The 16,201-nt window shown below is 42.4% G+C and overlaps 4 protein-coding genes and 1 pseudogene across 6 annotated transcripts; 3 read left to right on the top strand and 2 right to left on the bottom strand.

The window, feature by feature from the left end:
• The first annotated feature begins 222 nt into the window (after positions 1 to 222).
• LOC130703130 (major facilitator superfamily domain-containing protein 8-like) lies at positions 223 to 2,478 on the top strand. Its single transcript, XM_057524733.2, has 8 exons — positions 223 to 376; positions 497 to 665; positions 737 to 980; positions 1,047 to 1,160; positions 1,217 to 1,697; positions 1,759 to 1,979; positions 2,035 to 2,192; positions 2,257 to 2,478. Exons 1-8 carry the CDS (start codon positions 279 to 281, stop codon positions 2,476 to 2,478), a joined length of 1,707 nt encoding a protein of 568 aa, XP_057380716.1. The 5' UTR covers positions 223 to 278.
• Positions 2,479 to 3,281: 803 nt separating this feature from the next.
• Positions 3,282 to 5,201, top strand: LOC130703139 (major facilitator superfamily domain-containing protein 8-like). Its single transcript, XM_057524744.2, has 8 exons — positions 3,282 to 3,543; positions 3,605 to 3,718; positions 3,775 to 4,096; positions 4,159 to 4,293; positions 4,357 to 4,475; positions 4,526 to 4,612; positions 4,672 to 4,832; positions 4,896 to 5,201. Exons 1-8 carry the CDS (start codon positions 3,300 to 3,302, stop codon positions 5,085 to 5,087), a joined length of 1,374 nt encoding a protein of 457 aa, XP_057380727.1. The 5' UTR covers positions 3,282 to 3,299; the 3' UTR covers positions 5,088 to 5,201.
• Positions 5,202 to 6,765: 1,564 nt separating this feature from the next.
• On the top strand, positions 6,766 to 9,280 carry LOC130703129 (major facilitator superfamily domain-containing protein 8-like; annotated as a pseudogene).
• A 756-nt stretch (positions 9,281 to 10,036) lies between these two features.
• Positions 10,037 to 12,433, bottom strand: LOC130703132 (DNA (cytosine-5)-methyltransferase 3B-like). Of its 2 annotated transcripts, none has more exons than XM_057524735.2 (11): positions 12,363 to 12,433; positions 12,164 to 12,292; positions 11,969 to 12,087; positions 11,845 to 11,892; positions 11,699 to 11,766; positions 11,502 to 11,640; positions 11,340 to 11,442; positions 11,038 to 11,274; positions 10,837 to 10,981; positions 10,370 to 10,772; positions 10,037 to 10,311 (listed from the first exon to the last, which is right to left on the bottom strand). In XM_057524735.2, the coding sequence occupies exons 1-11, from the start codon at positions 12,379 to 12,381 to the stop codon at positions 10,117 to 10,119; spliced, it is 1,605 nt and encodes a 534-aa protein (XP_057380718.1). In that variant the 5' UTR covers positions 12,382 to 12,433; the 3' UTR covers positions 10,037 to 10,116. The 2 variants fall into 2 exon arrangements, with proteins under 2 accessions (XP_057380718.1, XP_057380719.1); XM_057524736.2 differs by having other exon boundaries at positions 10,170 to 10,311; positions 10,375 to 10,772.
• A 942-nt stretch (positions 12,434 to 13,375) lies between these two features.
• LOC130703151 (PRKC apoptosis WT1 regulator protein-like) lies at positions 13,376 to 15,512 on the bottom strand. Of its 2 annotated transcripts, none has more exons than XM_059495310.1 (7): positions 14,882 to 15,512; positions 14,728 to 14,812; positions 14,575 to 14,671; positions 14,413 to 14,511; positions 14,305 to 14,348; positions 14,083 to 14,245; positions 13,376 to 14,005 (listed from the first exon to the last, which is right to left on the bottom strand). In XM_059495310.1, the coding sequence occupies exons 1-7, from the start codon at positions 14,997 to 14,999 to the stop codon at positions 13,853 to 13,855; spliced, it is 759 nt and encodes a 252-aa protein (XP_059351293.1). In that variant the 5' UTR covers positions 15,000 to 15,512; the 3' UTR covers positions 13,376 to 13,852. The 2 variants fall into 2 exon arrangements, with proteins under 2 accessions (XP_059351293.1, XP_057380743.2); XM_057524760.2 differs by having other exon boundaries at positions 13,376 to 14,002; positions 14,882 to 15,511.
• Between the last annotated feature and the right edge of the window lie 689 nt (positions 15,513 to 16,201).

Below are 16,201 nucleotides of genomic sequence, written 5' to 3'. Positions count from 1 at the left end.
CTGGGTCATCATTTGGTTATGGGAGGTTTAAAGAAAAAAAGGAGTTGGAGTGATCAAAACGTAAGTCGTAAACGTTTAAAGAGAAGCTTGAGAACATCAGTCGATTCTATCCTCTCGTCGAGTTGCAAGTCCTGAGATTTTATCGAGCTCTTATTTATTTTTTTTTAAGGATTTTAAAATCATAATCTAATTCCTTGTCTTTTTACATCTTATAATATTCAATGCAAATTTATGTTTAAGAAAAGGAAATAAAAAAAAAGTGCCTTTTTAACGTGGAAATGATGGCCGGTCGTAGTGGAACTTATTCTTTTGACGAGAATAGTGACGCCCATTTACCAGCAGTGCACAAGTCAATCGACATTGAAGATGTCCCAAAGTAAGTCAATATCGAATTGTTTTAAATCGTACGCTGTTTGTGCAATTTCAAAACTATAAAGATGATCGTCTAATTAATTAACGGAGTCTTGACGTCATACCTTTTGATGTTATCCTGCAGGAAGTGCAGCACGAAAGAAACTGATGAAGTGGATTACGCCAAAGATGTGGAACCGGCCGTGGAACGTAGACAACGTTACTTCAGTTTGGCCATCATCACGCTGACGGCCTTTACTTTTAACTTGTCCTTCTCCATCATCCTGACGAGTGCCAAACCCTACCTCGATCAAGTACATCAAAGTCAAATAATATTTCATTTTATATTTACCTTTCAATTTAAATTTCCAATGTTCATTCAAAGATGGATCCTGAAGCTGGAACACAATTTCTCGGTTTGTTCATTTCTGCCCAGCCATTGGCCCAGCTGTTTTTCAGTCCGCTGCTCGGCTTTCTCGGCAATAAATTCGGTTCGATTCGAATCTTGTCCATCTTGTCCACCCTCGTCCTCACCGCAGGGTTCGTCCTCTACGCCTGCGTTTCTGCATTGCCCGGACCAAGACGTTGGTATTTATTTGCTGCCCGTTTCCTCATCGGAGCCGCTGCAGGTATCAACCGTATCCCCCTTACGTATTTTCAACCAATTAAAATCTCAATTTCAAACATTTTCAAAGGATCGATTACCTTGTGCTTCAGCTACATCGCATCGGCCACGACGGTCAAGGAGAGAACGACGGCCATTTCGCTTTTTAGTTTGGCCGGTTCGACCGCTTTTGTTTTCGGCCCGGGTAAATGGAAGATGTTTCCATTTCAATTTATTTTTAATGAATTCATCATTCGGCAGTGATTCAATTGGCTTTTGCTCCGCTGGGCGTCGGGACGGACGTGCCGATTGGAGGCGATCTCTTCATTAATTTATTCACCGGCCCTTCGTGGCTGTCGGCCGGCATGGCTCTGTTCAACGCGTTCGTTTTCATGCCGGGCATCTTCAGCGAGCACAACGTGGCCAAGAAGGAAGGCGATTTCGTGGCCACGATGGCGGCCAAGAAGAGGTCCGGCAAAGCGACTTGTCCATCTCCCGGAGAAATGGCTCAACAAATCAAGAAGCAAAAACGGCCCGACAAGTGGGCTTTGATCGTTTGCATCGTCATCTTCGCTTCGGTTCAATTCAATTTCATTTTCCTGGAGAGCGTGGCCACGTTGTTGGTGATCGAACAGCTGGGCATGTCGGAGAAATCGGCCATTATTATGGTCGGTTTAGGCTTTGCCGGTGCAGGTGTTTACAGTGGACTCATTTTCGCCATTTTGGGACCTTTGGCACGCAGGTATGAATAAATTATTATCGATGCAATTTCATTTCTAATAACTTCTAATAACTCGAATCAGAATGGGCGAGAGGATCCTGTTGATCGTTGGGGTTGTCTTTCTAGCCTTGGGACCCGTCATGTTGTACCCGTGCAGTGGCCCACCGCCGCCTCTCAAATACTCTGACGTCACCAATGCATCCACACCGTTGGCATTTAATAACGAGAGTCTGATTGAGCAATTGACGTTCAATTACGGGTGGCTTTCGGCCCCGATCCCTGTCAGTTTAAACAACATTTCAGGTGATTCATTTAAAGCACAAGAAATAATGAATTACTAATTTTGGGATTTGCGAAGGAGGATGTCCGATTGATTTGCAGCCGTGGTGCGGGTACACGTCGGCCATCCGATGGCAACAGCTGATTGCAGGTTTCATTTTGATCGTGACGGGATTTCCAATGGGGGCCGCCATGACGAACGCCATTTTTAGCAAAATAATCGGCCCATTTCCACAGGTGAGTTTTAAATTCATCTCTCGTTGGCTGTTTTTCATTATTTTGCGCGCTGCGAAAGAAATAGGGCACTTGGATGGGCATTTTGGGCGCTGGAGCTTGTTTCGCTCGCGTTCTGTGCCCCATTTGCGTCACCAACATTTATTCGGCTTACGGACCCATGGCCACATTCGCCTTTATGACTGGCGTCATGATTATCGTTTTGATGTTGCTCCTCATCAACTACCGCCACCTGGTGCCCTATCGCTACGAAAACATTGAAGAGTCAGTGCCTTATTTAATATCTTAAAAACGGTGCACCTTTTCGATGTGGGCGTAGCCAAAATCAATACATTACCGAACTATTTATAATCAGAACATTTAACATTCTTTTGTTTGTGTATGTGTGGGTTTCCCTATGTTTTCATTGAGTTTATCAGCAATTTCAAAGTCCATCAGCGTTGCCTATCTCTCCAAAAACGTCTGTGATTCATTGCGTCTCGAAACGGTACGATGCCAAACAGCTCCAGTCGAGAGTTGGGATACCCATGGGCTCTTGTGATAAGTATTCGGCCGTTTGTCTAATCTGAGCAGTAAAAAAAATGTGTTTTTAGGAGGTAGATGACTTGCTTAATTTTTCTCAATTGATTAACCTGCACCAAATGGCTGAAGATGTCAGTTGAATCGCGAACGAGATCAAAGTCGTGACTCTTTCCGTAAAAACGCAATGCTGAAACGTGGATCAAGCAAAAGTTACAGCATCGAACCGATCTACGATCCAAAGGCGTTCTCAAAACCTGCTCAGCCGGCCGAGGATAATAACATCAGGTTTTTTTTTAGATTAAATTCCAGCCAATTGTTTTTAAATTAAAGTTGAATGTGTTTTTTGTATTCCTAGAGATGAAACAAATAAAGATGCGGATTACGCGAAACTGATGGAGCCGGCCAAGAGACGGAAACGGCGTTATTTCAGTCTGGCCGTCATCTGCTTTACGTCTTTCATACTAGCCCTGTCCGTCTCGATCGTCATGACGAGCGCCAAACCGTACCTGGACCTATTAAGTTCATTTCATTACCTTTTTTCAAAAACAATTCATTTTTTAATGAATCATTTGCTCTCACAATAGCTAGATGGATCCTGAAGCTGGAACGGAATTTCTCGGCTTGTTCATCGCGTCTCAGCCTTTAGCCCAGCTCTTTTTTAGCCCAGTCATGGGCTTCCTGGGCAATCGGCTCGGCTCTATTCGCATTCCGGCCATGGTGTCCACTTTCATCATGGCCATTGGCTTCGCTTTCTATGCCAGCGTTTCGGCTCTGCCCGAACCGAGGCGATGGTACCTCTTCGCTGCCCGTTTCACCATCGGAGCTGCAGGAGGTAGACATGCAAAACAAAAACAAATGAATTAACATTAATATTTAATTTTTTTTTTTTTCAGGGACGACTACCTTGTGTTACAGTTACGTGGCATCGGCCAGCACAGTCAAAGAGCGGACGACTGCACTATCGGCTCTTCAAATGACGAAATCATTTGCGTTCATCATTGGACCACGTGAGTTTCTAAAATAATTAATTGTAAAATAATTTGATGATTTACTTTGATTAAAGTGATTCAGGCCGCGTTCGTGACGCTGGGCGAGGGAGAAGATTATCCAATTGGCAACACTGGGCTTTACTGGAACTTGTACACTGCTCCAGCATGGCTGTCCGTCTTCTTGTCGCTGATCAACATCTTCGTGTTGATGCCTTGCGTCTTCACCGAGTTCAACATCGCCAAGCAAGAAGGTGACTATTTGGCCGCTAGAGGGCTCCAGAAGTCTTCAGCCACTGATGCGGAAGAAACGAAAAGGATGAAGCCGGACAAGCTGGCCTTGGTCGTTTGCATCGTCATCTCTGCCTCGACTCAATTCCACTTTAATTTCATCGAAAGGTTAACTATTTTTAACGTAATTAAAAATTAATGACATCATTTTCAACGTGTCTGATGTTAAGCACGGCTACGTTGGTCGTGATTGAGCAGCTGGGCATAACGCCCACCCGTGCCGTCGTGATGGTTGGCATCATGTACTCCGCCGCTGGAATTTACGGCATCTTAATGTTTGGAACGGTTGGACTGCTGTCTCGCAAGTAATAACAATCAGCTCTTATGTTCGTACACGTTCATTTTTGTTTTGTTTTTTCTATCTGTAGGATGGGTGAGAGGATCGTCTTGGCTGCTGGAATGCTCTTTGCCATGTCTGGAATTATTTGCATGTATCCTTACGGTGGTCCTTTATCTCCTTTGAAATTCATCAATGAAACAATCGAAGGTATTGATTTCAATTATTATTTTGAATGGAACATTAACTTGTGGGTTCAGAGGTGACGACCGTCAGCTTTTCTTCCGTGGAAGATACGAGCAGCGATTGGCCAAGCTGTTACAACGCCTCCTTCGCATTGACTGACGGTGAAATTCAAAAATTCAATCAAAGAAATTCGCCAAATAAATTTACATTTTGAGAACAGGGGCTGGATGTCCTGTCGACAAACAGCCTTGGTGTTGCGAAACTCCAGCCATCCATCCTGAACAGCTGATTGTCGGTTACCTCTTCATATTCACCGGAGTTCCACTGGCCATTATGATGTGCAGCGTCATTTTCAGCAAAGTTCTCGGACCCTATCCGCAGGTTGGGACTATTCCCATAATTTCATCAATTAAATGCATTTAAATAAAATGACTATAAATGAAGGGCACTTGGACGGGTCTTTTGGGCGCTGGAACGGCTGTGGCACGCATATTGTGTCCGCTTTGCGTCACTAGTTTGTACGCGGCTTGGGGTATGCTGGCCACGTGCAGTTTCATGACGACCGTCATGTCCATTGTACTCGTCATCTTCGTCACGTCGTACGGCCGTCTCGTCCCGTATCGACACGCCACATGATTCAACGACCTCGTCCTAAATTGTTTTTTAAAAATTGGTACAACTATTTTGGAATTGTATAGGCAATATATTATCTAATGTGATGGTAAACTGAAGCCAGTTTTTATCTGGACGCTTATCTAAACGCATTTTCACCTGTTTTGAAATGCTAATTGGAACCTACTTTGAAAACACCATGTGGAAATAAATGCGTTAAAAGCTAATGCATCGGCGGAAATGACTTACGTCTTCCGGTCTGTCACAAGCCGGAAATTTCATTGCAAAAATCAGTTTGACAAACCTCATTTGTTGTTGTTGAAATACTTAAATAGATCTACACACCTAAAAACAAACAAACAAACAAAGAATTTGAATAATGAAAGAATCTACACAATTAATTCTTTCCATTACCGTTGTGATCATCGTTGGTCTCATTCTCATGACGGCCACTGGATTGATTGTCTATTACGGATTCTGCCAAGTCAATCAATTCAACAACAGTGGCGCCACCGCCTCAAACTGCAACTGTCCTCAGGTACCCACATGTCCTGCCATCTATTGCCCTGTGCAACCAGCAGAGCCTTGTCCACCTCATCCATTGATGCCGGCCCCACCGGACCCCAGCGCTTGCATTCCGCCTTGTTGCACAAAACAAAAGACGATCGCCTACTCTCCCACCGATGGACCTGTTCTCGAAAAATGGACAGAAGAACAATTAATGAATCAAACGGTCCTCGAATGGGTGATGGCCTATCCTCCCCATTCAACGGGCCGTCTCAACGTGCTCACCCGATTGATGGAGTTCGGAGTGGAGCCTTACGTCCGCGCGATGAGCAGACGCAATTGCCAGGCGCCTTACAGGATGTGCACCATGTGCCATTCGGATCGTTACGAGTTCCTGCGATGCGCCATGCGGACCAGGGTGACGGCCAACAAGCACGGCTACAAGTCCACTAACAAATTAAAGAAAATGAGTTCAGATTTCTTGAAACATTTCGCAGCCGACGCCTATTGGCATTCGCAGAACTACAACAATCTGCTGACTCTCGATGATTATCAGCCTCTCAGCGACGCCTACCGGGCGTTTTGGTTCGTCGGCAACGATGGCGGCCTCAGCGCCGAATGCTCTTGGTGTCGCGACGCTTTCGAACCGTCCGTCCACATGGATTGCATCCGCCACGGTTGGGGTCGCATCTAAAATTGAATTTCATTCGTTATAATTTGAACTGATTGACAATACAAAATCTTAAAACTAAAAATTTAATTGCTCACTTAATCGATTAAACATTTAAATATTAAATAAATAAAAATTAAATAATACTTTAAAAAAATCGATATGTGCGTTGTTTATCGCTGCGATTGATACAGGACAGCCAATGATAAGGCGGTTAGTGGTCTGGGTCAGGAAATATCGAACCAGCCTAGTGGCAGACTATTGATAAATAAAATGATTTGAAATTTAAAACAAAAATTGATAAATAAAGATGACGTGAGGTGTATAGCGCAATGGGATTTTTTCTTTATGTAAAGAATGTTTTTTCAGATGACTTGTACAAAAATCGATTACTATTATCAGTACCTTTGCTACGATAATGAAAAGAGAAGTAGCAGGTAAGTGGGGAGGGTGGGACCTAAAAAGATGGGGTGTGCAAACGGATCGTATTTTGGACGCGATCAGTTAAAGGTGGACACTGACATACTTCGCTAGTGCTCTGCTTTGAATGTTGTGATTTAATTGTGCTATTTAAAACGAAAGCAAGTGGCTCCAGTTTGGATATACAAAATGTTCAAAAGTCGGACCAAAAGTTTCAAACTCGAACAGGTTTACGATCCGAAAACATCGCAGACTAAAATCATAACCGAAAATGCGATCGGGTACATCATTTTTCACTAACATTTAAAGAAATAATAATAGAAATTCGTACTTAACACCGATAGGGACAAATCGCCGGAGGCATTCACGGGTAGCGACGGCGTCATCGACTACGCCAAAATGACGGAACGGCCAGCTGTGCGACGTCGGCGTTTCTTCAGTTTGGGCGTCGTCAGTTTCACGGCCTTCATTTTCAATTTATCGTTCTCCATCATCTTGACGAGCGCCAAACCTTATCTGGACAAGGTCCGTCCTTCGATTAAAATTGAAGATTGATTCCCTTTTTTTCCAATTCACATTTTTTTTTTTCATGACATTTTTCAGATGGATCCGGAAGCTGGAACGGATTTCCTCGGCCTCTTCATTGCTGCCCAGCCTTTGGCGCAGCTCATTTTCAGTCCAATCATGGGCTATCTGGGCAATAAATTGGGTTCCGTCCGCATCTTGTCCATGATCTCCATGTCCTTTCTGGCTCTCGGATTCGCCCTCTACGCTTGCGTGGCCGCCCTTCCAGAGCCGAGGAGGTGGTACCTCTTTGCTGCCCGTTTCCTCATCGGAGCAGCTGGTGGGTCCATCACGCTCTGCTTCAGTTACATCGCAACGGCCACCACAACCAAAGAAAGAACGACGGCCGTTTCTCTCTTCCAGATGGCCCAGTCTTCCGCTTTCATTGTAGGCCCAGGTAATTTTTGATTCAATTTAAATATTTTAATTATTATTTAATTAATTACCTTGAATATAAAAACAAATGCAAGCTATTCAGGCCGCCTTTGCTCCATTGGGTTCCATCATCCCCGAAGAAGGTGAATCGCAATTCTATTTCGACATGTACACCGGTCCGGCTTGGCTGTCCGTCATCTTGGCCATCATCAACGTGTTCGTCTTCTTGCCTTGCGTCTTCACCGAGTACAACATTGCCAGGGAGGAGGGCGAGTATCTGGCCGAGCTGGCCGCCAAAAACAACAAGGACAGCAACAGGGAGAAGCCGGAACTCAAAGCTCCGGATGTCATCGGCTTGGTCACGTGCATCGTCGTCTTTGCGTCCGTCCAGTTCAATTTTATCTTCCTCGAGAGGTGATTTTCTCGCATTCCTAATTTTTAATTGATTTTTTTTTTTAATCAGTTGATTTCAACAGCGTTGCCACATTGCTGACGATGGAAATGCTGGGATGGGACGAACAGAGGGCCATCGTTATTGTCGGCATTGGTTTCGCCACTGCTGGACTTTACAGCGGCCTCATCTTCTCCGTCATGGCTCCCACATCTCGCAAGTAAAAGCAAAAAAATTTAATTGATTAAAATCTGAATTTGATCAAATAATAAAACACCTGAAACGCAGGGTGGGAGAACGTATCGTCATGATGGTCGGCATCATTTTCCTCCTATTGGGACCAGTGGCCCTTTACCCGTACAGTGGACCGCCTCCTCAGTTCAGGTGTAATGGAACAGGTATTCAATATCATTTTTCTCGCTTGTTCCAGCAAATTTAAATATATTTCTTCCTAATCAAATAGAGAGCGGACACGCAGCGCTAAGGGGCAGCTACTTCCCAGAGCTTTTAATCAGAGACGGCATTCACGATGTGTGGAACACGTTTGAAGGATACGCCGATGAGACGGAAGCGAACAGCACGTGCCGGCCCGTGCTGTCATTCAACGACACGTGTTCAGAAACGGCAGAATGTTGCCTACCCGACGGTAATTCGGCTAAATACATTAAATGAATTTATTTGATTGGCTTTACGATTTTTTGAAATTGTTTTACCTAGCTGGATGTCCTAATTGCGCCCAACCGTGGTGCGAGACATTGCCGGCCATCACGTCGGGCCAGATGATTACGGGATTCGCGCTCATTGTCACCGGATTCCCGATGGGCGCATCGATGGGCAACGCCGTTTTCAGCAAAATCCTCGGTCCACATCCACAGGTCTGTTTTAAAAAAAATAATTAAATGCAATGAAAGTTCAAATAATAATGGATCTGGTTACCTAGGGCACTTGGATGGGCATTTTGGGCGCTGGAGCTTGTTTCGCTCGCGTTCTGTGCCCCATTTGCGTCACCAACATTTATACTCGGCTTACGGGACGTGGTACGCGTTTGGTTTCATGACGATCGTTATGGCCGTCGTTCTGGTGGTCTTCTTCATCTTTTACAAACGCCTCGTGCCCTACAAATACGACGAGTCCAATTAGCCAAATTTCAATGTTTTAGGGAGGAACTATTCTTTGCAATATCCATGGCTCTTGTTGTTCGTTCCATAATCGAGAACAGAAATTATTATGAACGAAAAGAAACATTTCTAGATGGCCGTTTAAATCTAAATACATGAAAAGACGAATCAATTTTTGGAATTGATTATTGGCAATTTACGATGTTCGCGAATGCTCATATAGCAAACAGAATTAATCATACGTACTCTAGATAGTCCAATTTTTTTCAGATCCCACAAGCCGGGAGGTCACGTTCCACGCGTCATGGGAAATCACATGATCCTAGTGACCTGCAGATAAGAAAAAACACCAACAGAGAAGTGCATCTGAAACACAAACAGAAATGGAATGTTTTATCGTCACAGCATTAAAGTCTTATCTAGTAAAAGCTTTGTTAGTTTCATTAACAAGTAATACTCCATTTGGCATGTTTATTACCTTGATCAGCTATACTATCAGATTAATCTGATCTAAACGCGTACTCCATTCGGGAAAAAAAATAAATAAAAGGATTTACACTGACCTGCAGTGCAAGTGGGGAATGTTTCAAACATTTTATCAGACAGATAAAATCCTAAAATGCCACCCATTACGAGTTAACAAAAAAAATAAGAAGAATTATCTTATAGGTGCCAAATTTAAGGGTAAGGAATTAATGATTTGATAAGGCCTTGAAGGCATGCATGCAATTAGGACTTTTGGTGCTGTCTGTGTTTCTTCCCAGCTGAAGTGCAGACTGATAATAAATGGCTGTACCGAAGCCCTACGTATACTGAAAAATAACAATGATTAAATACAATAATAACAAATAAAATAAATTCATAAGCAAGTTGTAACTGGTTTCGTATCTGGATTAGATAACTAAAAAAAAAAGATGAACACCTGGATTACTTTATCTGCTTAAATCAACATTAAAATAAAAACTTGCGAATCAACAAGTTTTTGAAAACAAAAGATACCCTTGCCAGTCACACCGTGTAACTCTTCAAATTAGAGAAAATTGAAACGATGACCGGAACCGACCATGCGTGACCCAAGAGCTTCTGACGGTCAGTGCGTGACATGTTTCCGACATCAGTAAAATGGCGAGGCAGGCCAAAAACATGTTCGATTTCCTGAAGCCATAATACGTCCGTCTGCTGGTTGTCATCTTCATCCGCTACCTAAGATACCACATAAATAACAAGGAACTCAAACAAAACGAATGTAACGATCCAGTACCATACGCTGATGTTTATCGGTTGCATTTTTGCCACTCCCCCTTTTCCCTTTCTTTGAATGTCTAGCAACATCGTTCTCGACATCGGCGTTTCGTAGCTCATCTTGTTGGAAAGAGAAACGAACCGGAAAGAGCGAGGCCAAATCCTTCCGGCTCTTACAGTTCTCCGTCCTTCCTTGTAGCAATGAATTAGTGTTGGTCGTCAGAGTTCGGATCTTGGCTTGGGCAGCACTACGGCCAGAGTTAGGCATTAGAGATTTGTCAAGAGTCAAGGGTTCCCCATCCATCGTCACTTGTTCGTTATGAACGGTAAAAAGGCCGGGAATGTTGCCCCAAAAGAGGCGTCTTCGCAGCTGAGGGCTGAAATTCTTGGCATCGATTACAGCTGGTTGGCAATCCAAATGCCTAAAGTGGATAAACAAAGACTAGATTAATTTTAATTAAAATACGTTCGGTTTAAATGAAACACCTGGATATTGTGTCGCGATAATGTTGGGGCATCGACGCTACATTTTCAAAGAGCCATAATAGATGCTGATATTGTCCATTGATCTTTCGCATGAGATGCAAAACTCGGACGAAATCAAAGAAATATCTCGAATAACCTCTTGGGTCTGGAATAGATCGTAATTAACAAGTTTAATAAAAAAGTAAGGGAAATCAAAAATACCGTAAAAATCTTTTGGGAATCGGTTAATGGCACTGAAATCATTGCAGGGGGAGCCTCCGATAAGCAGGTTAATGGGTGCTATTTCCTCTAGCCGCCTCTCTGTTACTTCCCCTACGCTGCCGATGTGCTGGAGCACACCACCTAGTCTAGTCCTGGAGACGGTGGCCGCGGCAGCCAAAACTTCGGAGGCGTAATATACTTCGACTTCAATACCCAATTTTCGTAATGCCACCAGACCTGAATGAACATGCCAAAGTAAGGTCACACGCAAGGAAAAAAAAACAAATCATAGTTTTCCTTACCAGTACCAATTCCGTCAAAGAGAGATAAGACACGCAGTGGTTGCTTTTTCCAGTATAAAGCTCTCGGACTATACACCGAAAGCGGTTCATGAAAGAATAAAACCTAAAAAACCACAACCAACAAGAAATAAATACATTTAAATATAAATGTTTTAAAAATACCTTTTGTGCCCAATTATAATTGCTTTGCAGTAAACGATCTGGCTCTGGGAGGCAAAGGAAACAAATCCAGTCTTCAGATTTATTTACTAGCTTGTCACTGCACTCAGTCCAGATATTCAAGCAATTGACACAGTACTTTCTATGCCAATAGAAATACTTTAAGAGAGGTATAAAAAAAGAATTGTCTTGAACAATACTTAAGGCAATCGGTGCTTGTGCAATTGACACAGGCATTTGATCTAGATCCACAGACAGTGCAATAGAGCTATTTAAGAAAAATCATTCATTAGAAAGGCTGTCACAGTAAAGAAAAGTTGTTAGCAGAAAAGTCTGCAGAACCTACGTGTAAGCCATCGGTACTTTTTGAAAACATTGTATGTAACAATCTTTGCTGTAAATAAAATCATGTCACGAAGAATACAATTTCAGTGTTTGATCTATGGAGTACAACACATTTTCCAACTTACTTTGCATGGGTGACAAAGACCACCGTTGAAAAATGGATGGGGATATATTCCTTTTTCCCAGCATGCTAAACAAACATTTTCCAGGCTGCTTTTGTTATCCTGTATGCTCTGAAGAGAGCCTTAATAACAACATCGAAACAACAAATCATACATGCACATCAATTAGAATGCAAAAAGTTTTAACAGTTATGAAACCTTTCGCGAGATAGAAAAGAGGGGGAATCCACTGATCAAGGCCATCAATTGGATCAACCCCAAAATTCCCTTCAAGATTATCGTCATCGGATTCACTGAATTGCGTAGCATCACTGTCATAATAGTCTTCTATAATTCAAAAGGTGAAGATTACCTTGATAATACTAAATCCACTAAGAAAGAATCAAGATTAGCTTACCACGATCGTATGACGTCATCTTCTACAAGTAAAACGGGTGCGAATGATGTAATGAAAAGAAAATCGAGCGCCAACTTGCAGCCCCAAAGGGGTCGTGGCAGTAGTGTGGCCAAATCCCGCAGTGGCGCTCTTGCAGAATTGTCAGCCATTTTGTGACATGTTAGGGTCGTAATTCTAATTTGCAAAAACTGTTTCTTTAGGTGTGTTTCACTATCTGATGTGCACGCTATAAATTTTACCTGATCGCAGGTTAAGGTAACTAGTCCTAGTATGGTGTATAATAAGTTATAAGACACCCACACACTGGAAAAAAAGGTTATTATAATAACCTTTTTTTTGAGCTACGTTGCCAGACGCACAACGATCCCGTGGTCACGTACTGGACAACTTCGGCAGTTGTCGACAATCCTTTGCAAAGTCACGACGTGGTTGGAGATTGTTGAGATCTGCAATTCATTTGTGTCATCAATCCATCGGTCTGGCGCTATCAGTTTATAGGTAATTACGTCAGTATTTAACACTTAAATTGCAACCCAATTGAAATAAAAAAACTGACATCTTTACACCTCCTAATTTAATCCAAGTTTCTGGGATTAGAGAGCATGAGAGATGGGCTTCTATGACTGCGCGCCAAAAAGTCTTTTCATCATTGTTCGTTTTCCAATAGATTGTATTTGACCATGTCAGGTTAATTCGTTTTGAAACCCGAATGAAAAAATTTAGGATATTGATTTTAACAAATGAATCTGACTAAGAGATTTTTTGGATTACAAAATTGATTGGCAGTCCTTTGATAAGCGTGGTAGACAAAGGTTCGATAATATTGGCGGGAATGGTTCGGTGATCTTTGGTATCATGGCCGTTGCCTTTACAATGACGTAACAGTAAGAAAATTTCTCTGTAACGTTCGCAACTTATTCAAAGTAACTTCGGCCATTTCATGTAGTAAAGTGCTCAGCCGTTCTATGTCGTTAAGCGTTATTAAACAATTCATTTGCTACACGGGCAGTCCATTAACCTTCCATACAGCATTTTTATTGTACCTAATTTAATCATTCATCAGCAAGTTTAACAATAAATATTCAAACTTCATTTCCATCACATGAAAAGGATTGTTGATTAGGGGATACAACATGAAATCAAAGCCACAAAAAAAGAAACAATTAGCAAAAAAAGGGAATAGCTTGATGAGGAAAGGGTCAGATTGCCAAAGGCGACGTTAAAATTTTTACGAAAGGGCAAAAAAAAAATCAAATGGCGACAAAGGACGTAAATGTTGAGGTTCCGCGATATTCGAGGCGAAATCAAGGAGCTGCCTTCGATTTTTTAGTATAAAGCGTTTTCAAAAATGAAAAAAAAAACATAAACCTGTTGTAATACCAACTTGTATGATCTGGAGGATTGGAAAGGGGCTAGGAGAGACCTACGTGAAAAATAATAAAGTGGGTCACATTTTTAACCAGCAAGTCTCTTTTTCTTTTCTCCTAGATTCATTTCTTCTCGGCTAGAGCTCTGTTCCGCAAACCCAGATTTTGCTCCCGCAAGAAATCCCGTTCGGCTTTGAGCAGAGAGATCTCACGCCGGGCTTCACCGAGCTGCGTGCTGAGATGCTTCATCTCCTGTTTAGCTCTCTGCAACGCCTGCTGAGTTCCAATTGTTCAACGATGTGAGTAATATCAACTAGTACGATGAATGTTTACTACATTTAAAGTAATAGTACCTCAACCAAATCGATAGGCGGTGATTCGGGTGTGCTGTCGTGTGACGTTGACAGCTGCGAGTCTTCCTTGATATTCAATTCAGTTAAATTGATATCGAGCTTTAAATGATTTAGCGAATCGCCATCCTGGGTATCTTCGTCATCGGCTTCCAAGTCCGATGGCCTAAATTTTTTCTGAATTAATTAACAATTTATTTCTTGTGGTCAAACACTGTTACGTACCCAATATAGGAACGCCCAGGGTTTTTTGGATCGACTTTCCCAGGCTAAAAGATAAATAATGATTAGAAAAAATTGCAGTTTGTGATTAATGACGCCACAAATGCTTACATCAATTCCGCTGCCTTCGTTAATGACTGTATTTTTCTTGGTCTCATCCCACGACGGAGACTGTTCTCCATCATCTTCTCCTGTGCTGCCTCCGGTTGACTAATAAAAAATGAAGCTTGTTTTTATAAAGAAGAGGAGATGACAGCCATGTGGGCCAATTACCTCTGTTGACTGCAAATGGACTACACCTGTGCTTCGCCTCTTTTCGCGAAGCTTACGCCTATCCCTCTGAAGTTTTCCTTTGTTGACAAAGTTTGGCCTACACGAGCACAAGGTAAGTAAGCAAGAAACAGTAATGTGGTGTGTTGAACTCACCGCTCTGTTCTGACTGCCCTGCGTTCCTTGGTCTTGCCCACAGGTTTGGGACTCTCTTCTCTGTCTTCTGCTTCCATTTCATCAACTATTAATTTATGAAATGTAAAAAAAATGGAATGTGTACTAGAATGATGGGGTGGTGAATGACTGTTACCTGGTCTCTGCGAAAAAGGCAGGGGGTTGCGGGCTCTAGCTGTGCGTATCTTGCTGCGTCTGCTCAGAAGTTGGAAATCCTTCTCCACATCCTCCTGACTCACTGAGCTGGATGCCATTTCTTTTTGCAAGCCTTCCAACGTGGTGATTTTTAGGGAGGACAGTTTTTGAAAGAAAAAAGAACTAGAACCTCAAGGGATTAATGAGTGGGAAGAGGGGGGAGTAAAAAAAAAAAAAAAAAAGTCCAAACTGACTATAGATAGAATCCAACTGCTGGTAGATCTCTCCCACACAGGCGCGTCACGATAATATCACAACTATCTAAATAGTTACGTCGAGGATAAATTTAGAACGGTATCAGAGAAGGAAAGACGCATCAGAAAATCGTTATGTACCTCCCACCATTCAATCAACAGATTCACGTGTGGAAAGAAGGTTCTCTGGGATTAAAAGCCGCATGTGAAATCATGCCAAAGCAACAATGCAAATAGAGCAAAAAAAGGTGATGTCGTTAGAGGGGAATGATAGGAACGACAAAAACAAGCAAAAAGGGCAGCTTATGTACGATGACGAAGAAGTCTTGAGGAACTGTGTGTGTGTGTTCAGTGAAACTGTCAACAAAGGCGAGACCCGTTCAGGGCCGAGCTGTCAGAAATCGTTGTAGTTTCAATTATGGAACAGAGATGGCGTGCTATTCAAACATTTTGATTTTCTAGAATAATAACATTGATTTAATTATGTGCTCAATGCTCTGGTTTTTTCCCTTTTCGAGTGGTTAATCTACTGTTCTTTTATCCCAGTTTACTTGGTGGGATTTGAGTAGCTTAGGAAATGGTATTTTCTGCTGATTCACTGAGCTTGTTGATTCGCACTACCACCATTTTCAGCCTTCCGCAACAAGATTAAAAATTCAAAACGCGAAAATCCATAGCAAAGCCAAGTATACATCATCATTCTCCGTGAATTTAGGTTGGGGTGCAGCAGTGCCGTGCGCAATGCGATTGTATAATCTGACGCATTTCTAAATGTGAAAGAAAAAGTCCCTAAAATGTTCACATCTGGAATGAATCACACTCACGTACGAGACCTATACCTCATCCAGATGGGTGATCAATCTCTCTTTCCCAAACACATATATGGGAAACCACATTAAGGTGCCTAAATTAAACCACACTAAACAGGAAACGCATGCCGTGGCTTTAGCATTCGGCCCAAAAAAAATGTTTTGTTTTCCTTTCCAGATGATGAACAAGGTTTTGATCTATACTTGTTTACATAATTTTCTCGTCCCTAAGCCTCGGGTCAAAAATCAAGACTGTTT

This window comes from Daphnia carinata, chromosome 5, assembly GCF_022539665.2.
Source record: "Daphnia carinata strain CSIRO-1 chromosome 5, CSIRO_AGI_Dcar_HiC_V3, whole genome shotgun sequence".
Taxonomy (NCBI): domain Eukaryota; kingdom Metazoa; phylum Arthropoda; class Branchiopoda; order Diplostraca; family Daphniidae; genus Daphnia; species Daphnia carinata.
This window is presented reverse-complemented; position numbering and strand designations above follow the sequence as displayed.